Genomic DNA, 22,516 nt, shown 5'->3' on the forward strand with positions numbered 1-22,516 from the left:
ACCAAGCCGACCACGCGAAGCTTTTCTCTGAATGAAAGGAGGCGAGCCGCCTGTCACTTAGCGACCGGGGACTTTTCGCTCCATTTCCTGATCTACTCATTCCCTGATCTCTGATTGGCTTAGAGCCTGACACAGCTCAACCCTCCACCTGATTGGCCGTCGCCCGGGTAATGCCATTATCCCACTGTGCTTCCTGTTGGGATCAGGTACTATTTCTGTCCAAGCCACACACACTTTAGCGGTTATAGGCTGTAATTAGCCAACAGCCCGGCTCAGTGGGGAGAAGGCTGGAAAGGGGACAGGGCCAGGGGTCAAAGTGCACTCAGGGATGTGGAGAGGGTTCAATCAATTAGTCAGCAATTAGCAGAGGATCAATACGACATTTTAAAGCCACCAGGACAGAGAAGCTGATTCAAACAAAGTTGTTTGAATCAGCTTCTCTGATGTCTAAATGGATGACGACTGCTTTAGCGCCTCTAGAGGTAAACTGTGGACAAAACATGAAAATATTTTATTTTCAAAATACACAAAAATTTTAGTTTTGTTTTTAATGAAGATAGAGCTGGACAATATGGCTGAAAAAATATCACGGTATTATAATCATTTGATATCAGTCGATATTGATAATTATTGGTTAGTTTGTTTTTGTTTTAAATATCTGAAATTCTAAAACAAGTGGAATAACATTTCCTGTTTTATTCAGTTTTCACTCTGCAATGTTATTTTTTATTTTTAAGCAATTATGAGTCAAAACCTTAAACTGCTGCAGCGCAACTTACTCAACATGTTGCTAGGTAACCGAAGTTGGGGGGAACTTGAAACTGGTAATTACTCTTTTGTTGCCAGGCAACCAGAGAGTGAGCTAGTTAGTTCATTCCACCAACATAGCTCAGTTGGATAACGCCTTTCCTCTGCCTACATCTCCCAGAATGCTGTGTGGTTCTGTTACAAATTTTAAATCAAGATTTAAAAAAATTGTCTGTAATTAATTAATCACAATTAACTCAATGTGTAATAATGGCACCTGCAGGTACGTGTTTCTACCTAGAGCGGCTAGTAGTGACGTCCAATCCAGTAATATGCATGGAAGGACGAACTTCCAGATATGAATAAATTATTCTATTTTTATCTAAAACCTGGTTTTCTTTCATGTTATCCAGAAATGCACATTTTTTATTTAATTCAAAAACATTTTATTGATCCCAAAGAGAAATTACGATTTTTAATTCGATTTTTCTATTCAAACGGTTCTGAAATTATGCTTAAATTATGTGACTAGAAGAAAAGATGGTTTAAGCAAATAGAATATTTATTTAAAATTTAAAAAAATAATAATTTCCATCAGTTTATATAGTAGCAAAAATATGTTTGTGGATAAAAATCAGCAAATTAAATCACTAGTATCAGGTTATTTATTAAATTAAAAAAATCTAAATATTATTTTACAGAAAAGCTAAAATTGATTTTAGCATTTTGAATTAATTCAGAATTCAGAGTAGGAATCTGCAGTTTACATGTAGGAATTAAAGACAGAGGTCATTTCAACCTGAGGATGCTTGAATTTACGAAGGAATTACGCCGATGAAACTGTTTACGGTCTTTAAGGACAACAGGACGTCAGTAAATGCTTCCAATGCTTGAACACAAATGTGCCGAGTCACAATGTTGTTGCTTTGACAACGAAGCATGCTGTGAGAAGCCAACAGAGGGGCAAAGGTCACATGGTGCCTTGGAGGAATGTGATGACGGTAACTGGTTACCATCTGAGGTTTCTCTCCCTTACATCCTGTTACATCACATTACTCTAATTGTTATGCAAACTGCAGCGTTAGAGGGACGAATTAAGGAGATTTAAATGAGAATAATCGCATTTATGAACGCATTCTGCACTCTTTTTAAGAGCTGAATGAGCAGATGACCTGCTGGCCGTGTGTCGGGGTCTCTCTCAGCTTGCATGCTTGCAGGAAAACGTCTTAGCACATTAGAGGATGCTTTTCAGAGAGACAGCCTGCAGGGATGCCGGGTCATGTGACCACACAGGAAGTCTCAATCTGTGCAAAGAGCAGCTTTTATTTTCCTAACTGAACATTAAAAACAGAGACACTGCCGTCTGCGGACTGCCAGCATTCCCATCTGTCTTTGAGATTCCACAGCAGGTTTCTGCAGATTGTCGCCACTCCCACGATGCATCTGTGGCCACGACACCTCCAACTGTTCTGTCTGCAGACTGTGGGTCTGCTGGCGGTTGTTATGCTAACACCCTGTAACTTCTTAATGCGTCTATTCTGCAGAGATCCAGATATTTTATGCAGGTTTATGGAGAAAAGACGCTTGAAAAGCAGTGAATGTCTAAGACAAACGGAGCATCAGGAGAATATGGAGCCACTGTGTAGAAGACAGTAAACCTTGGAACTGAATATTCTTGTTGCTGTTCTTGATGCATGTTAGTAACCAGGAGTCGGTTTTCAGTTCTAAATGTATAAACTAACACTTTAAAGTATATTTTTTATAAACGGCAAATGAGGGACATTTTAAGTGGACCGACTCTAACTTTAGGGAACCTCTGAGTTTATTTAATAATCCTTCCAGGATTTTGCGATTTGTTTGCAATCAAAATCGCTAATTTTGTGGTGCTACTTTAGAATTATTTGCAGTATTTTTTCTCATCAAACCCTTTTCCAAATTCTACTTATAGGAGAAAATAGTTGATTGTATACTTTCTTGTGTTGCTAAGTACGTCACTGCAAAGTGTCCAAAATAATTTCCACTTTAACAGATGAAGCCAAGTAAAGTCAGGCTACAATCACCAAAATACACAATTTTAGAATGAAAAAATCAGCCCCATGTTTTTGACTCAAGTGGAGGAGAATCTAGAATTGAGATTTAAGAAAAGGTCAAAATGCCAAACCAAGTTTGTAGGAATCTTTTGAGTAAAACTTGTCCAAACATCTGATTCCTTCAGAAAATATTCGGGAAAAAAGGCTCATGGAAGCGTGGAAGCTGCAGTCGGACCGGTAACTGGGACACCAGCAGGACGAACGCAGCGAGAAACACCTGCCTCACCGCGTCTCCCAGACGCGTCCCCCGTGTCTCTGTCTGTGTCTGAAGGTCATTGCTGTTTATCTAAGAGTTATACAACCGCCCATTGTGGAGGGAACTGGGTCTGCTCGCTTGCTATTAGAGTTGCTATGGCAACAGAGACTGCAGCTCCATACATAGAGAAGTCTGCAGCATGTGATCAATCATTCGCCGTCTGCTTTCTGAGCCCTGACCTTCTTTAACATGTTTCTAGGACGACATCACCACTTTAAAAACCAACCAACCAATGAGAAGACAGCTACATATTTCAGGTGCATCAGTAATCTGGTTAACAGTGGAGCTGGGCTTGCTCTGTTTTCTAAAAGCATAAATTACAAATCAGAGAGAATATTATCAAAAAGTAGCTTTTATTTCAATAGGGGAGAGCGATATGGATCTTAAGTGGTACTATTATTACGATAAGAACTATTTATTATTTTTTGGTAGCTGTGTGGCACTCGTACCCACACAAACACAAAAACTGGTCTTAGAAATTATTCATATTTGTAATACACATCTTATAACTCCAGTTACAAGAAGAAATGTGATTGTTTTATCATTAATTTGCACAAACTAACTGCATTTCATCATATTTTGAAATGTATTCATATTTACTGAAGTTATTATTGAGAAAATAGTAAAACTAACAATCCTGACGATACGGACAGTTTTTTTTAATCATCATTAATTGTAATGCATCATGACGATAAATCAAAATTCTTCTAAGAAATTTATCCTAATAAAAAATAAACGACACAATAAATGCCTGATGAGGCACAGCAGTGAAACTTTAAACTGCTGCTGCACAAGTTACTCACAACTGGTTGTTGCTAGGTAACCAAAACTGGGGTGGGGGGAGCTTGAAACGGCTTGTTACCCAGCAGGATGTTGCTAGGCAACCAAAGAGTGAGTGAGTTGGCTGATTCCACCAACCTAGCTTTCCTCTGGGGGATGTAGGCAGATCCTTTCCTCTGCCTACATCCCCCAGAATGCTTTGTGGTTCTGGATCAGAGTTCAGGGAACCTGTTGAACAGTCTATCAGATGTAGTATCTCTTGATACTGATCACGATGTACATTGTTATTGATTCATTGTTCAGCTCTGACTTGAACCCATCAAAAAAAAGCAACAACCAATTTTGCTGAATGATAAATTGTTGTGAAAAATGATAATATTGTTTTGAGATCATTTTCAAGTAATCTGCTGGTAAAGGTATAATAAAGCAAGTTTGTCCAGTCAGAGATCAATGCAGTTTAATTTTGTAAAGAACACGCTACACTGGAACCGAAAGATACTATAAATATTCAACTAAAACGGAAATAAAAACACACATAACTGAAACTATAAAGAAAATGGAAAATATGGAGATCATTTAATTTATCATGAGATCAATTTATGACTAGATCACTGCAACAGGCTTACAAAGCACTCACCATGGTAACCACATATTCCCCGGGTACAACACGCCAGCCGAAGTGGTCTGGCTCCACATCCTGATGCAGCTGCTCCAGCAGGTCCAAGCTCCGCCGGGTGCCGAGTTCCTGCTGAAGCCGAGACTCGGGCCGGGTCGACCGGGCCGGGTGCTGGTTCTGGTGCTGGTGGCGATGGAGGTGGAGGTGGGAACGAGACTCTGGCAGCTCATTCGCATCTCTCTGAGCGATCAGAGTGTGGCGACCCGGACGGTGAGTCGGGAACGGACCGCCAGCGAAATACTCTGAGAGAAAGATGATAGCAGACATTCGATCAATCAATAAATCAATCAGTGTTTATTTATAGGCCAGCTTTAATCCACAGGAACAAAATATAACAAGAAGCAATGAAAAACTAAAAACATAAAAATACAAAGTTAAACAAGGCAAAGAATGGAAAAAAGAATAAAATGAAGATGAATCCAGATGGTCTGATGATAAAATGATAATAGACATAAAAATTCAAAGAAACAGATTTTTTAAATCCTGATGAAAGTTGTAAAACTAGGATGAAAAAATAAAACAAAAACCATAAAATAAAAAATAAACAGACAGATAAATTATATGAAACAAATGGTAGTAGAAAGCATTTTGAAAATAAATCTGAAGATATAAGAAAGCTTTTCAGTCTCTAATGCCATCAGGTCTGTTAGAAAACTTTAATTACAAAATAAATCCTCAGTGCTTTTTATTTTTTTGTCCAATTTAAGCATCGTCAAAAAAAATTCATAAAATTTCAGGAATCTTCTGAACATCTTGTTATATTTGTGAAACCTAAATAACAGTAAATAAACCCCAGCTGTCGATTTGTTGAATTATTTCTCATTCAATCCATAATTAGACACGTTTTGGGTTAATACATGTATTTAAAAAGTATCTCTAATCCTGACTATGAAGACTGGAGGAAGAGGACGAAGCAGAAACATCTTTTCATTGTTTATTTTTAAACCGCTGGCTATCAACAGCATTCTGTGTCTTTTTGCTTTCAAACATGTCGACCTCGAACGCATCACACTCAGAGCGGCAGAGACAGCAGAACGCAGCACATCTGCCTCTGCGCTCAGATATGTGGGCAGCATGGAGGAAATCCCAACCAACCGCCAAGAAGACGAGCCCTGAATAATTAATTCACGAGTTTTATTTACACTGAGCGAGAAAGAAAAAAAGACTATAAGCACATTTATGATCCAGGAAGTTTTTCCAGCAGGTATTGATGCTCAAGTCCAATCATGACCACGTTGTCACAAGCTGTGATTATAAAACACGAGTTTCCATTGTGCAGTTTTGCAAAATGAACCACTTTCGATACGGCTGAAAAATCACCTAATCCTAGTGCAGAAGCTTTTCATTGAAATTGGCCCGTTTCCATTAAGCAATTTTATTGTTGTAATTCCAATTTGTGGAACTACATGGTCAATGGAAATGCAGCGAGAACTGCTGCTCCTAAAACTAGAACTGCTAAAATCTGACGCCACTCCATTTTTGCTTATATTGTGTGAAAAAGGAAGCAGCGCTCAGAGTCTTCTTCAGAGATTCTACTTCCTGTTGTCGTCTTCTTTGTGGTTTGCACCAGTTATTGATCATGTCACTCCCAGCGCCAAAAATATTTATCAAAAAATGTGTTTTTTCAAAATTGCTGTGTTTCCATTAAGCTAATTTATTTTCAAAATGTCAAATTGATCAATTACATACTATATATACGTGTGTGTGGTTTGTGTTGCATTGGGCTTTTAGGCTTTAAATATTACAAATATTTGAGTATTGCAAACTTTCTCTGACTTTGAAGTGATTTGTGTTTCAGAGTGTAAACGCTGTGAAAGTTACGGTTACAACTGTTCTAGTCTACATCGTTTATGAAGTGTAAACACAGTGACAGAAGGATCGGTTATAGTTTTAAAGCTGAAAACTAAAGCTTTCATTACCAACAGATTTGGCAGCCATCACCATGTGCAATTCATACAGTGGAAAGTAAAGTTATTAAAACAATCAATATCTCAATTAATCAATGCTATTTTCTCATTTGCATCAAAATCAATAGAGTAGGGCTGAGTGATATTAGAAAATCTAGTGATAATATTGGTAAATATTGTGATGTATATATATATATATATATATATGTGATATATACACAAACGGATCCATTCACATTTGTCCAAATTGTCACATTTTATCTGACAGCAGATTTTTCTTTCCTGAAATCAATTTTTGGATTATGTAAAAGCCTGACAAGCAGAAATGAATGGATTGCAACAAATTAAATAAAACAGATGGGGCAGGAATTAAATAGCTTGGGTTCAAAATGTCTGCAATTACATAAAAGCCAAATAAATTCTATATGTCTGACCTTTTCTGGCTGAAAAAACAGCTGAAATCTGCATTTAACTCCTCAGAGAGACTGTGAACCTGACTCAGCGTTCTCCATCCCCTCCTCACTTCTGTCCTACCTAACAACAGCGTCCTGGTTGCTATGCAGGATGCTGAGGTGAGCTCTGATTGGACAGCAACAATCAAGCCTCTGTTCAGGCTGGAAGTGAATTACGAAACAAATAGAGTGAGGCATTTCCTTTTCCTTTGAGATTATATATTGGATTTATCCTTTTGTTATTGTCACACAGCTGAAATAAATCATCTGTTTTCCGATATTAGCACAAATGCAGAGAAGAGGCAGACTGGTTGAGTGTTTTGTGTAGAAAATGCTGGAAGCTCAGTCAGCTCCTCTCATGTAATCAGCATCACAGCTGCTGCCTCACAGCTGAATCATCAATCACAAGAACCAGAATTTGGCTCCCAGTTTCTCTGTCAAAGCGACCTGCTGACCACGACAGACTAATCAAATGTTCTCCATCTAATCAGCTAAATCGTTCCAGAGGCAAACCCACTGTGATAAAGACAACAGAAATTAAATAAACAGCCAGAACCAAGACTGTACCACAGGATAAAACATGTGAGTTGTTTTCCTCCTGAAGCAGAGTGAACCTGAACACCCCGATTAAAACCGGAGACACAGTGAGAGCCTAAAGCAGGGAATTAAAGCAGGAATTAGTCATCATCAGATGACCAAAACCAACTAAGGAAAACGCCTGACAGGAAAAAAAAAACACAGACTCGTCTCAAAGATCAAGAGTTTCAGACGGTTTTCAGTAACCTTGCAGGGTTTCTGCAGGTTTCATAAGTCAAATCTAAGACATTTAACATCATTATGAATTAAATATACAAAAGAAAATGTCATATTTTATGTATTTGTCGGAATAAAACACTACTGAGGAAGAATTGGTGCTTCTAGTGAGATTAACTGTTGATACTCTTATATTTTTACTAGGCCTGAATAATAAATCAATAATCTATTTTGCAATCAATAACAATAAAAAATACATCTGAATATTTAATACAGTGAATATTCACTGGACTCTGATCCAGCTTTCTGGGGGATGTAGGCAGAGGAAAGACTTTAGCCAACTAAACTAGGCTAGGCTGGTGGAACCAACTAACTCACTCACTCTTTGGTTGCCTAGCAACAACCTGCTGGGTAATAAGCAGTTTCATGTTACCCCCAACTTTGGTTACCTAGCAACAACCAGTTAAGTAGCTTGCACAGCAGCAGTTTTAGGCTTAGCCTCATAACTGCTTAAAAACAAACAAAAAAACAAGATGGCGGAGTGAAAACTGGACAAAACAAGAAACGTTATTCCACTAGTTTGGTAGCATTTCGCATATTTAAAACAAAAAATCTAATTATTATCAATTATCAATATCGACTGATATTATGTCGTGTTCAGTTTTTCATACCTAATTATTACAACCATGACTTTAATTACTACTCCTTTTCATCTTTTTCATTATTTGACATCAACATAAACCTCATTAGATAAATCTGTGTTTTGTTTATATGAATTTATGTTGGCAACATTCTAAAAAGTTAATTGAAAGAGCACAAAATGCCTTCCTAGGCAGACAAAAATAATCTACATTTGTTACAAATTAAGACATCTTAAAGCTGGAATTCTTGGGTCAAAAAATTACCTTTTTGTATTTACATTAGATTTTCAGAAAATGTTCTACCTTTTTAAGTGAATCGGTGTCAGTTAATTGACTTGCGATAAATCTAATTCAAAATGTCAAATTTATTGTAACTTAATATGGAGCTGCACATATTGAATCAAACTTTCATTATAATATCCTGGTGCACCACGATTAAAAACAGAAACCAGTTAACTTCTGATGTCAAAAGTATTTTACCAAGTAAAGTTTACTGATAAATCCTGAATTTAAATTAAAAATTATTTAGATTTTTTTACTTTTCACGTAAGATTTGGCTCAAGTAATATCAAATGAGATCATTTTTGTTAAATATCCTACTACTATTAGTACAACACACTTGGTTTAAAAAAATCTACAGATCTTCAGAAAAATCTAACCAAAGTTTGACATTATCACCCAGCTGAAACATAACAGATAAACAAAAAGTAAATTATAATGTGTGTTTCATTTTTACAAAAATAATAAAATCTTTTTGAGGGTACTGTACACAACCAGTTGAATCAGCCCAAATGATCTGACTAGTTCAAGTATACAATTTATTTCCTATCCACAAATTAATTCCACAGGATTCTCAGTTTAGACTAACACTATTATTTTCTACTAATATTATTTTCTACTAATTTTTTAAAACTCATGGATTCAAACAAAAATAAAACTTTACCAGAGCTTACAACACAAATAAATTAATTGTTGTTTTTTGCATCAGTTTAAGATAATTTTTTACCCATTAATTTTACCCTGATTGGGTCAATTTTGACTAAAATAAACAACAATTTGGCCACAACCACTGATCTTTTATATCTGTAAGAATCAGGTTTGCACACTATTTTGTTTTTCTTTTTTATTAACCTTTAACTTATTCAGAAGCCCTTTATCACAAACGCACTATGACTATTATCCAGATGTAAGAACATTTTTATGAGAAAAAAAAACTGTTTCTACCAACAACAAAAAAAGCTCAGTTTTTCTAGATATGAATTAATGCATCCTTTGAGATTAACGTCTCATTGCTCATGTAAATAAAAGCTGCCTTTGGTGTCAATTGTGTTTTTTATGAGGACTCAGTATGAAGGTCTACTTTGACCTATATTCAGATTTAAGGCGTTCACACAGGAACTGCATCACTGAACAGCCCCTGAAGACGCAGTGGGGATGCTGGCATCTTCTGCAGCTGACTCAAATATCTCTCCATGCTAAAAATACTACATTTCATTCTCCTTTTTTAAAGCTACACTTTAACTGACACGTCTGGTGTGCATTAACACAACAAAAACAGTTAGATTTTGAATGTTATGGATTATAGTAGAGAAACAATTTATTTACAAATATTACAATTATTTAGGATATTTATATATTGCTTTCACAGACAGCAAATACAGTCTATTTGCAATATATAAATAAATGCCCATCATAAAACACATTTTAACTAAACTGCATAGATATATGATTAATTTAGTGTCAGATCTATATAGCAGTGGCATTTTTGATTATTCTTTAGAAGGTTGTGGAAAACATTTATTTAGCAAATTATTGGGTTGTTCCTATATGTTTTTGATGTCTGAGGCAGCATGCAGCCGGCAGACGCTTACCTGGGATCAGCAGCTGTGTCCAAATTAAACACAGCGAGAAAAACATGGTGAAGAAGCTTCCTTCTCCTCTTCCTCTGCTGCGGTTCATGCTGCCTTTCTGTGGGTCAGATTCAAACAAATTGCCTCTCTGAAGCTCCTCTTAGCGCTGTCAAGGAACATCAAGGACAGCAGAAGAGGCTTGTTTACGCTGAAAGCAGCCGTCGTAGCACCGCCGCTGGGGCTCCTACCGCTCGTTCCCCGCCCTGCAGTGTCCTCCTGCAGCGGCCTGAGCGATGGAGGAACAGCCGGTCTGACGTGGTGGTGGAGGCGGTGGCGGCTCCGAACTGAGACGGGTTATTTCCATCCGTGTCTGGGAGATAATGAGGAAAGATGACGCTCAGGTGGAGGCTGGCGATGGGAGAGGGGAGAGAGAAGGAAGGGGAGGAGAAATCTTCAATAACAGCATCATTTTCTGGTGTTGGAAATAATTTAATCATTAAAGAAAATCGATAAATACTTCATTTTGATTGAAGTAATGGTTATTCACTAGCCCTTTACAAGCCCGATAAAATGTATATATATTAAAAAAAAACTTACAGGCACTCGCTTACAGGCAAGATATTTTTTTCACCTAGAAATACGAAAAAAAAATACAAAATTAATTCTAATGTAAAATTAGAACTCAACTTACCTTTACAGCTTTGCTAGCTTAAGTGCTAAAATGCGCTCGCGCCTCCTTTGTTCTATCACTGAAAAACTTTAAAAACATACTTGTTTGTTTAAAAGCGTTATATTTCATAAACATGCATTTTAAATTAACAAAACATTTTAATTTTTACTTTTATCTGTAAACTAAGATATAATTATAAGAATCGATATTGTTTTGTTCCTGCCGTCGCCGAAATTAGAAAAACAAAATGGCTGCCGGTGGTGTAACACAAAAAAATTACCCTAAGATTTGGCGAGCGACCAGAAGAAAGTTAAAGGATAGAAATCGGCATTTTCAAAGTAATACGAGTTATTAATTGGGGGGAAATATGAATGTTGGTAAGGGCTAAAACCAACTTTTCATGCTTAAATATTCCAAAGATTTCTTTATATGCTACAGCTAAAGATTTTTCTATGGAGAGTCAAGGTTGATGGCGGAAAAACTGCAAACTAAACATCTAAAATAATTTTTAATATCTTGAAAAACTTTAATATTTATCCATCTACAGAAAACCAGCAGTTAAGCTCGTTTCCCTTCAAGGAACATTGTGCTTAGAGTGTAGAAGTATGTCTATTTTTAACAATTAGTAATAATTGTTTTAGTAAAGGATAAATTAAGTTTATGTTGTCCGAGCGAGTTGCAGTTATAATAAGTGCAGATAAGGAGAAGTCAGTTCTCACAGTCTGTCTGGTGAATATTTTTGCACGTCTTTGCTCTCATCTTATGCAAGGTAAACCCGAGTGAGTAATTTTCACCCTAACAGTGCTTGGATGATTGTATTTTTCGTAGGTTTCCATGGCATTTCGGTGCTTAATCAGATAAAACACTTTAAACACAGATTTAACAGAATACATCAAGAAGAAATTTGTTTAATGTAGCTCATGATTATGACATACCATAACGATGGTTTTCTTTAAAATACCTGAGCTTTTACATACAATGTTTAAATATTTTTCAGTAATGTTTAGCTCAGAAATGGCCTCTTAGCGCTCTTGTGAGTCTTCTGTCCACTAGATGGCGCATTAAGTAAATAAATCACAAGTTTTCAGCTGTTTTAGCACTCTTCTTTAAAATGTTAGTGTTATAAAACCATTTTTGCCAATTTTTAGTAGCACTCATTATCATATAGTTCAGAACTTTATCATGTTTGCCTAATAGCAACAACTCATACTATGGTTAAGGAAACAGACCCAGATTTGTTTATTAATCCCAATAAACCTCTGGATGTTTGAGAACTTTTGAACCCAGAATTTGCAATTCCCTGTTCCTGATTTGAAAAACCAACAAGATCAACCCTAGTTTGGATGTCACGTACGGAAAGTTTGACCCGTGTACACACAGAGATCATGGGATTTGTTTTGTTTTTTTTTTCAGCTGTGAAAACTTCCATGAACATGCATATCATTAAAAACATTGAGATCAGGCATTTGAATTATTTAAATTTGTACAAAAATATTCAAATATTTGTGATTTTGTGTCCTTTGTCATTTTTAGCTGCTCACACTCACTGCTGCATACTTTATTAACCATAACCATTGATAATACATAAGATTAATAAATTTTAAGATTAATCTAAAAATATATTTCCTAGAAAAAAATCATGAAATTTTTAGGTCTAAATGTTGAAACTTTGCAAGGAAAATACTAAGTATTTTTGAGATTTAAAAAATTTTCTAGAGAAAAAAATTTAAATTTATGATCTCCAAAAGCCAAAAATTTGCCTGAAAACTTTTTCTAGGAAAACAATGGCAATTCTTAACTTGAAAACTTGAGAATTTGCTAGATAATGCTCAGAAATTTCCAAGAAAAACTTTGAAATTTATGAGTTTTAAAAGTTTAAAACTTTCAAACATTTGAGATTAATCTAAAAAAAATATTTAGTTTTTTTTTTACTTTTAGAATTCAGGAAGGTTCTTGTTTTTTCTAGAACATTTCTGAGATTAATCTCAAATATTTTTTTATTGAAAAGTTTTGACTCCATGTTTTTTGAGAACAATGTGCTTTTACAACCATTTATGCTTCAGAGCTGCAAATTGCTTTAGTATAATCAGACAATTTTTTAAATCAGTAAACACCACAAACATTGTTTAATTTTATAGTTTTATTTCCCTTTAAATCCAAACAGAAATCAGTAACAGATTAGCAAGCAGAAATAAACTAGCCTTCTGTTTGTAAACATTCATTGTCACTTTTTAAGCCTTGTTATTAAAAATAAATTTTTATCAGCTCCTTTAGGAGCATTAAGTGTGCAAGGAAGTTGCTTTTGGTTAAACAAACACAAATCTGCATATCTAGAGGTTTAATATATGAAACCTAAATTAGGTTAGAACTCTTCTATGTGATGAAAATGTCTTATGGCTTTTTCCCCGACTTTTATTACTTGACAGTAAACCAAGCTTGTTAAAATAATTTTTTGTATGATGATTTAGAAACAGATGAAAGTAAATATCTTATTTTTCTTAAAACTCTCTCAGACGATTAAAACCAAACATAAAAAAACTGTAAAATATGGTTTAAAAATAAAACTGTCAAAGCTGGTGCAGAGTAATCTCTGGAGAGTTTCTCCCTTGTTGGAGGAATGAAAGGCACTTTGGAAGCAGTCAGAGAAACGGCAGAAGAAGAAGAAAAACATCCTGAAGCATAACAGAAAGGTGGCAGCGCTCCTTTAGTAGGGAGGTGGGAGATCGTTTTGCAGCTCCTGGTACTTTGGTGGTCCTGGAATGAAGATGGTGGGAACTTTGTAGACGACGGGGGTTTTGTTGGGATGACGCAGCTGGTGGATCATGATGGAGGACAGAATCATGCCCAGAACCTGAACCATGAGGAGGAAGATGAAGTATGAAATGTTTTTATTATGGTCATTTACATGGAAATATTGCATGATTTCATCATAGCGTGACATTTGTGACTTTATTTACTCAGAATTAACTCTTAAAGGTGACCTGTTATGCTTTGTTAAACAGGCCATGATAGGTCTATGGCCTATCCAAATCATGTTGGTTACATTTTTTGCATACAATTATTCTTAGATAATGAGACTTTAATTTGCTCAGGCCTGTCTACGTTTACTGTTTAGGGCCTCTGTCACTTTAAATCCAAAGAAGACGCTGCTGGCCACACCTCCTGACTCAACATGCTGAACTATACATAGGTTGCTAGGTAACAGGCTGGGGTTGCTAGGTAACAGCACAATGCCAGTAACATGTGGATTCTTATCTGGAGATTTTTGAAATGACTCATTTTCAGACTCCAAAAATGTTAGTTTATTACCAAAAAATAAACTAATATTTTAACATTTTCTTTGTGGGGTTTTTTAAAGCATCTTGGCTGTTTTTCACAGCAGTAGTGGCAAAATAGAAGTACAAAAACATGAAAAATGCTAATTTTGTATAATAAAATTGCATCATTTGTGTGCGATTTCATCAGGGGGGCAATATTTCTGGCCTTAAATGTACATCTGAAAGTTTATTTACTCCAAATTAACTCTTGTTTAATCCTTCTGGTGCATCTGGCGCCAACGCAGAACAGTCTGTTAGAAAAACAATCCTGAAGGACGTGATAGGATCTGTTAGGACCTGTTCTGTCCTGATGCTTCATAGATCTCAAATGTCTGAAACATTTCAGAAACCTTGAGCATGAGAGTAACTGCATGCTCAAGGTTTTATCAGCCAGGATGGTTTGTTTACATTCCTGGTCTCCATGAGAGGCATCCAACCTTCAGATGAGATTCTAATGGATTATTTATTTACATTAATGAGCCCACTCAAAAGAAGACTGGAACATATCTCTAAACAGTTTAGTTTAAACAATATCTGCTACTTAAAGTTGTACATGTTTAATGTTTCTTTTCTCAAGTTTAAGAGCTATTTGTGATTGTTTAACTTATTTGTAAGGGATCGTGTTGTAAAGTTGTAATTTGTGAGATTTAAAATTACTTTAAAGGTGATTTCACACCTGATGCTCTGGTAGTCAAAAATTGCAACATTTGCTACATTTTCAGCTTTTTGAAAAACCTGTTCCCCTCCTCACCTACGGGGGAGCTACAGCAAGAGCCACTACAGGAAGCAACTTGAAAACCTCTAAAGAAGACATTGAGTGCAAGTTTCTTCTTCATGAAATCCAAACAAAAATGGAGTGGCATCAGATTTCAGCGTCTGGAGGACTTCTCTTTTGTTTTTGGCTAAAAATGTGTCCTCGCTAGCAGGACACATTTCTCCTGCTAGCGATAAATTAGTGCATTCTTTTTGGTCGTATTTACCCAGAATACCCTGACCAGCAGTCCGCTTCCTGCTTTTGGAGTGATCTCCAGTCAGCTTGGCATTCACATATTCATTTGAATCGCGCCAGATTTCACTTCAACCAAACTTTTTTGATCGGCACCAGAACAGAGTCAAGTCAAGTGTGCAAAACGCCTGATTAGACCAATCCCCGCCTTCAAGGCGCAGCTCCTCCTCCACTCAGCTCCTTCAGACTAGCCAGAACCAATTAGCAAACAACTAGGGGAACTGCTGAGCTCATTATAGGAACTACTTCTCAGAGCAATGCTGGTAAAAATGCTAGTGTTAATAGAGGAGCCAAGTTGTGATGACTTCCTGAAGGCGGAGTTTCAGAAAGAGCTTGAGCTTCTTAAAGAGACAGAGACCCAATTTCAGAGTGTTAAATTAGGAAGTTAGCTTACAAAAGTAAATTTCATATATGTAGCATTTCTAAAACAATTGAAGGTTATTTGGTTGTGCCCCTCTAGGATTTTTTTAAGGATGTGTGGACACCCAAACAAACCAAACTTTCTAGGCTAACAAGCTAGTGTTTGATTAAAGCAAACCAAACAGGGCTGGTGTGAATGCTCCCTGGAAGAATGTTTTGTGTATTTTTTGAGACAAAAGGGTGAACTCACAGCCAGAGCAGCCAGAGTGAAGACGACCCCCAGTGAGATGTCGGCCATCAACAGGACGTAATGCATCAGGATGGGGAAACATGGCTGCCGGTGGAAAGGAGAAGAAGCAGTTACTTTATCTGATCCATTTCACCTTCAGGTTGGTCAATCAGCTCCGGCTTACTCACCTTACTGTAGATGGACCTGCTTTGCTTCAGAAACTGGAAGAGATGTAAACATAAAGTCATGAGTGGCTCCAGGTCAAACAGAAATGTGAATCAGATCACATCTGAGTGCTGACACTCACAGGGTAGCGGTTCATGCCAACGACCTGCTTGCATGTATCAGATTCCTCATCCAAGTCAGAGGGGCAATCGCAGGACGATGGGATGTCTTCGTTCCAGTCTGTGTAGCTGAACAGGCCACAGCAGTGCAACTGAAACCACAGAAGAAGGAGGAGAGTCAAAACAAACCATCATTCCTCCACCGCCGTGCAGGACATGCGAGGTGGTTCCCACTGGAGCTACTCCACATTAACTGGAAAAACTTTGGAATGATACAGATTATTGCTGAAACGATTAATCGGATTTGTCACAATTAATCAATAATTGAAATAATCATCAACTAATTTAGTAAGTGATTAATCGTTAACTTACAAAAAGGCCATTTGATTAAAGAAAACAACACTCAAAGCAGTAATTAAGTTAAAACTGTGCAAAAATAAAAATATATTTTGCATTTAAGATAAAAACACCTTTGATTGTAAAAAAGAAAAAAAAAATCTCTACCTTGTTCTAATTCACTAAAGGAGTGACATATTGCATTTTGAGCAATAAAATATATTTATTTGCTTATTCAACAATGGAATTTAATATTTGTTTATTTGCATCTTTTAATGCATTCCTAATATTGTAAAAAAAAAAAAAAAGCCTTAACTGGTTAAATGAACGTGTCAATTCTTTATCTGATTATTTGTCAGAATATTCGGTTACTAAAATAATCCAGATTACAACGAACACAGATTTTTCTGCCACCAGCATTTTTTTTTCTGGTTGTTTTCTTAACTTTTAGACAGGTTTGATGCGTAACCGTGGCAACAAAGTGTTTATAGTACTGGGAGCAGCAGATTAGCATCTACAAAAGCTAAAATAACATCAGGGGAGTTGAAATGGAGGCTTCCTGGAAGCACAGCGGCCCCAAACTAATTACTGCATCCATTTTCTTTATCAGTTTTTGCAAACGTTTCTCCTCAACTTGCCTTTGCACGAGTCTGATTTAAATCAGATTGCCATTGGCTGAGCTGCTTGAACTAATAATCAGTTAATCGATGCATATCAGCAGGATATCTTCAGTTCTTATTGTGACTGTAGCTTTTATTAGTTTCACATCAACCTTTTACTGCAGGACGATAAAAACATTTCTGCAGGAAGTATGTCATTGTACTCTGAGTGAACGTCTGACTGTGAAACCTTCTGGTTTGGTTAAAAGTTTAGATGTCGGCCATGTTTGATGGTTGATGTTTACATCTCTGAAGATTTTATGTTTTAAAGTGAATCTTCTGAGCAAAGAAGAGAAAATTTTAATTATTTATAATTTAAAGAACCAGGCTGGCCTCAGTCCAAAAATGTCTGTACGCTGTCAGCTCTCAAAATCAAATAAAAAAAAACCATAATGACAAAAAATAAAATATTTTTGTCTTTCTTTTGTGGAATTCTTGGTTCCACAATGTTGGATCTTTATGAACCAACTAAAAAATTATTTTTTGCCAAGATTGGCATGAAATTAATTAAATACAAATGAATTAAGCTTGAGAAAACCCTGTTTTTTCTTCTTAGGTAGAAAGAATAAAACAGATCAAACTTTTGGTTTTGGTTTCTGTTCAGTGGAAGTGAATGTGGGTGTGACCGCACTCTGAGAAAACAGAAAGCAAAACGGTAGAACAAAGTTTTATAACGACTGAAAGCCAAACAACAGGAGCCATTCTGTCTCCTGTTTTGTTAATCACATAAACCCTGAATGGTTGGTTTGAGGAAAAGTTGGTGACTGAGATTGAAGCAGGTCATTCTGATGAAGTTTTTGGAATATTTTAAATCGTGAGATCTTGGGTTTTCAGTGGGTTTCAGAATTACCCAGAAATGAGAAAACAAGTGAATGAGGTCAAACCACACACCGGAAAAAGTTTGAAAGTGTCAGACGCCTCTGCAGCTTGTTTTCGAACCATTTCCTTCTCAGGAGGTTCCATTAAAATATCTTAAACACATTCAGTTCTTCTATGTGAAAGAGGAATGAGTCTCACACTAGTCTGCATGTTGTTGACAAAGTGCTTCTGTGAGATCGTCGCCGTGTTGAGAGGCAGAAGTTCACTGAACTTTTCCTCCAGGAATCCCTCCACCTGCAAACCACCAGAGATTAATTCAGAGGCAGAAACAACACAATGCAGCTAATCAGACACAAATTCAAAATGGAAAAGTCTTTACAATGTGACTCTTTAAAATCCTATTCTAATTAAAATAGGTCTGAACGCAACAATTTATGTACATCTAATCCTAAATAAAACCAAATTTGAATGTTTTGTGTCAATAAGCAGAGGTGGGCACCAACTAAAATGCTAAAGCTAAAGAGCTAAACATTAGTTCCACTGATGCTAAAGCACTATAAATACACAGCATTTACCAAAAGCTAAAAGAGCTAGTCAGCAAAATCTCAAAATAAAATAAAAATCAGCTCTGTTCATTTTCTCCATCTTAAAATAGATAAATATTTAAAAATCAGATTTTTCTCAAACATTTTCTAATTAAATTAGGTCTGAAAAAACAGTATTTAGCAGAAACTAAAAAAGAAGTGTGCTAAAACTTTTAAATTAGCAAAAAGCTAAATTGCTAAATGAGTTAGTGCTGCTAATTTGATCTATTATGCAAAAGAAACATTTTTACAAATGTGATTTCTTTAAAATCATTTTCTAATTACACTAGGTCTGGAAACAACAATTTCTCCACAATTAAACCTGAATAAAAACAAATTTGAGTTTTCAACAAGCAGTGTTGGGCTAAAAGGTTAGCTATGCTAACACCAGAGCGCAAATCATAAATATTATTTCCACCGACGTGATGTTCCAGTTAGGAGCTCCGGCTGGAGGAGAAGGGATTTTACCTGAGGACGAAGAACGGCGGTAGGGATTCCTGATCGGATCATCACCAAAGACCCGATGACCATGCAGACCAGGAACTGCAGAAGAAAAACAAACAATTTGAACCAGAATTACACACCACCACCTAACCTGAGAACCAAATGAATACATCCTGGTCATGTTTAAGTTATTAAGCTAACCTGCATAGATTTAACAAACAATTTCACTAAAAAAGTGTCACATAAACACATGACCTCTGTTTTGAAATAAAGATCTCTGCATGCTCAGATGAAATCACTGGAAACTCCAAACTTGCAACATCCTGTTTTATCTGAAAACGCACTCACCACAATCAGAGAGATCTTGTGCTCCTTGTACGCGCCGTAGGCTCCCAGCAGGCCGAGCAGCATGGTGACGGCTCCCATGATGTACAGGCAGATGAGCCCGTAGGTCCGGTTCTCAATCTGCAGTTATACGTTTAGATTTTTAGCTCAAATTGAGTTTTTCCAGTTAAATAAACAAAGTGTGAGCGCTTACGTCGTCATCTTCATCGCTGGTGACGATTTGTGCAAAAACAGTGAGGCAGAGGATGATCGCTCCAACAAGCTAGAAAAAACATTTCATTAATTTTAGACAAAGATTAATTTTAAAACTCTTTAAACCACAGATTCAGTTTTAGTGTGAAAGCTACATAAAATCAGCTTATTAAATGTCCTAGAGCTGAAATTCCATAAACAGAATAAATATTTTACAGATAATAAACTGCTTGCAGAACAAATTTCATCAAAGTTTGGAAAATAGCTTTAGAAATAACCAGTTTTAATAACTTTTAGATGATAATTATCATTTTTCAGACCGCAAACTGTCGCTGTAATGATCCGGAGTCGGTGTGGGATATTTTCCTCCAGATTTATCAATCATATTGAAAACTGGAGATAATCTGACACATTGTAGATCCCAAAAAACTAATAAACACACAATCTCAGTGACCTGGACTTAAAATAATAACATATTTAAAGTTGTGATGTGATAACAAAAAAATGAAACATAGAAATTGATTAACCTCTTTTATGATTTTCTCTGGATCAAACTTATTCCCTCATAAAACCACCTGCCTCACATCTGACTTCAGCATCCTTCTTAACTCATAAACTCTGACATAAATACAAGTAAACATGCTAAATATCACCAGAAAGGTGTTTGTTTTTTGGGGGTTTTTTTGCTTTGAGCTGATTTATGTTAGCTTAGTAACTATAAATGCTTTGAAATATCCAACCTGCAACTCTACAGCTTACCTTACAAAGCATGTAACTATTTCCCTGAATAAACAGGAAAAGCAGGTTTGAACGCAAAGCTGAAGTGTGCGGCAGACGCCTGAACATGTCCTGCTCTGAGCAAACATTGGTGTCAGCAGGCAACCCGAGGGCAGATAAAACCAGCAGGTTTTATAAATAATCATAAAAAAGGAAGAATTAACTTCTGTGTACTTAAACAAAGAAGGAACAGAAACCATCTTAGCTCAGGTCTAAGCAGTTATAAAACTTGTATTGTCATGCAAAAATATTTCATTTCAGGAGGAAGTGGAATGAAAACACCTGCAATGCTCGGTTGTTTTATGTAAGAGATGGGAAAAGTTTAAAAATGAAAGTTAAAGTTAGTTTATTTCGCGCTTTTCTTTAAAGAACTGACTAGAATTGAGCAGCTTTAGTACAAAACATAAAAAGAAACAAAATGCAGTGAAGAAGTGATCTGCAGGTTTTATGAAAACAAAAAGGAGGAAATGCATTCAAATTGTTTTTGGCAGTGAAACAACTATTCATTGTCTTACTAAAAAATAATGTAATACTGAAATGGGTGACTCTGCAGTCATAGGTTTCATTTATGAAAACTTTCATCTACTCAAAATATTTTTAAAGTGTAGCTTAACATATTTTGTTATTTTTGAGCAGCTTATGCTTTTTATTAATCCATAAACCTGCAATATTAAAAAATATGTTTATTATCATTATTTGGTTGTTTTATAAGGTTTACTGTTAAAGAAAATGTAGACGCCATATTAAGAGTTAAACTTTAGTTTTTAATGCAGGGTCTGAGTCAGAGTGGACAAAAAGTTCAACTTTAATTTTAAAAAGCGTTAGCGAATTACAAACTGTAAAACGAATCTGTATTCAGTGTATAATAATCAGATTACCATTTACATTTTGAACCAAACGGATTGAAGGTCCTAATTTCTACACGGAACTGAAACTTCACATTAATTAATTAAAAATGAGGACCATATATTACTTTATTTATAAATTACTAGCATCAAATACAATTTGTTTAGCCACAAACTCTAACTATGACCGTTTTTAAACGGTTAAGATGGTTATTGGCGTTTGTTAAATTAGAATAAAGGGCGCTAACCCCATAAAGCTTTAACTACGCACTTTCAATTCTGAAAGGTTCTGGATCTTTTTAAAACACCCAACTTACCGCGAAGAACAAGTTGAACCCGATGAAGGTCCGCTTGAGGCAGCTGTTTATCTGGGCCATGCCTGCAGCTAAAAGCGGCACCGAAAAAGAAAAAGAACTTTCTTTAACTGCGAACTTCGAGTTCTGGAGAACCGCGACCAAGTCACAGCGATGACAAAAGCAGAAGCAACAAGTCTGGACTTGGCTCATATACAGAGGGGGCGGGGCTTCCGGTCACCTAGCTGGAGTTTAGCATGGTCACTTCCGGGAGCTGCTGAAGCTCAAGATATCAAGACGTTCTCAGGAAAAAGGAATGGAAAATTCCCGACATTATGAGCTATGAGTGTCGGGAACTGACAAAATGAAAATGATGCGATCGAGAGTGAAGAAGGAGGAGTTATTTCTTTCTTCCACCATTTTCATTCATGGAAAGCCATGAAAATACATTATAGTGTTTGTTTTGTTTTGAAATAGGAGTTTTTATTCAGGAAAATTAAACGTACGTCTTTTCCCCACAAAAAAAAGTTACTGAAGTAAATGTAGTTGAGTAAATGTAACAAGTCACTCCCCAACTCTGTTTAATTGGAATAATTTAGTGTGGTCTTTAGCTGATACAGATGAGCACTTTCTGCACTTTTTAAGATTTCCAGTGACAAATTGACATTTTTTTACACAAAAACAGGCATGGGCATTTATGAGCTTTGACTAAACACAGTGATGTTTCTAAAACAAGTTTTAGAATTTGTTGTTGGGAATAATCTGAAAATAATTTTTAGAGCAACAAAATAAAACAGAATGAACCGAACGATATCTTAATAGAGTTAAAAATGTCTAAGGTTAGTTAAGTGAAACACAGCCTGAAACAAACTGGTGCTAATCAGCACTGTTTGAGTAAGCAGTTCAACTTCACCCTGGTTTCATTAAACATCTTCCGGCTCCATTTTGTCGCTTGTTGTAATGCAGGATAAGGATGACTGATTGAAAGGATCCCATCTCTGCAGCTCAAGTGGAGAATAATTACAATCTAATTAACTCATTTTCTTTCTTTAACAATGTACACTTTCTACTCCTTCATTTAAACAACAGATTAGCACAAGATAGAGTTCACTTTATGAGAATATTACTTTCTCGTAAAGAGAACAAATGCTCCAATAATCTGGAACAAACTTCCCAAGAGCAAAATCCCAAATGCTTAGTTGCC

The 22,516-nt window shown here is 36.2% G+C and overlaps 2 protein-coding genes across 2 annotated transcripts in view; both read right to left on the reverse strand.

The window, feature by feature from the left end:
* Positions 1-10,537, reverse strand: part of ptprr (protein tyrosine phosphatase receptor type R) — a 31,724-nt gene extending 21,187 nt beyond the window's left edge. Inside the window, exons 1-2 of the mRNA XM_014986147.2 lie at positions 10,174-10,537; positions 4,511-4,791 (exon numbers count right to left, since the gene is read on the reverse strand). Coding sequence (XP_014841633.1) covers positions 4,511-4,791; positions 10,174-10,261 — 369 coding nt within the window. The 5' untranslated portion in view covers positions 10,262-10,537. The remainder of the gene's footprint in view (positions 1-4,510; positions 4,792-10,173) is intronic.
* A 2,407-nt stretch (positions 10,538-12,944) lies between these two features.
* LOC106917298 (tetraspanin-8-like) lies at positions 12,945-21,511 on the reverse strand. The gene is made up of 9 exons (XM_014986148.2): positions 21,337-21,511; positions 19,399-19,467; positions 19,209-19,325; positions 18,885-18,959; positions 18,031-18,126; positions 16,042-16,170; positions 15,923-15,955; positions 15,756-15,839; positions 12,945-13,673 (listed from the first exon to the last, which is right to left on the reverse strand). Exons 1-9 carry the CDS (start codon positions 21,394-21,396, stop codon positions 13,527-13,529), a joined length of 810 nt encoding a protein of 269 aa, XP_014841634.2. The 5' UTR covers positions 21,397-21,511; the 3' UTR covers positions 12,945-13,526.
* Positions 21,512-22,516: the final 1,005 nt, after the last annotated feature.

The sequence above is a fragment of the Poecilia mexicana genome, unplaced genomic scaffold (assembly GCF_051168715.1).
Source record: "Poecilia mexicana isolate PSO_F unplaced genomic scaffold, ASM5116871v1 scaffold_23, whole genome shotgun sequence".
Taxonomy (NCBI): domain Eukaryota; kingdom Metazoa; phylum Chordata; class Actinopteri; order Cyprinodontiformes; family Poeciliidae; genus Poecilia; species Poecilia mexicana.

Bases quoted from the DNA above. Each gene is read 5' to 3' on its own strand.
- LOC106917298 (XM_014986148.2), bottom strand. From the start codon at position 21,396: ATGGCCCAGATAAACAGCTGCCTCAAGCGGACCTTCATCGGGTTCAAC. The intron at 19,326-19,398 runs GTAAGCGCTCAC...GTATAACTGCAG, and splicing joins CCAGCGATGAAGATGACGAC to ATTGAGAACCGGACCTACGG. The intron at 15,956-16,041 runs GTGAGTGTCAGC...CATCTCTTCCAG, and splicing joins TTGGCATGAACCGCTACCCT to TTTCTGAAGCAAAGCAGGTC.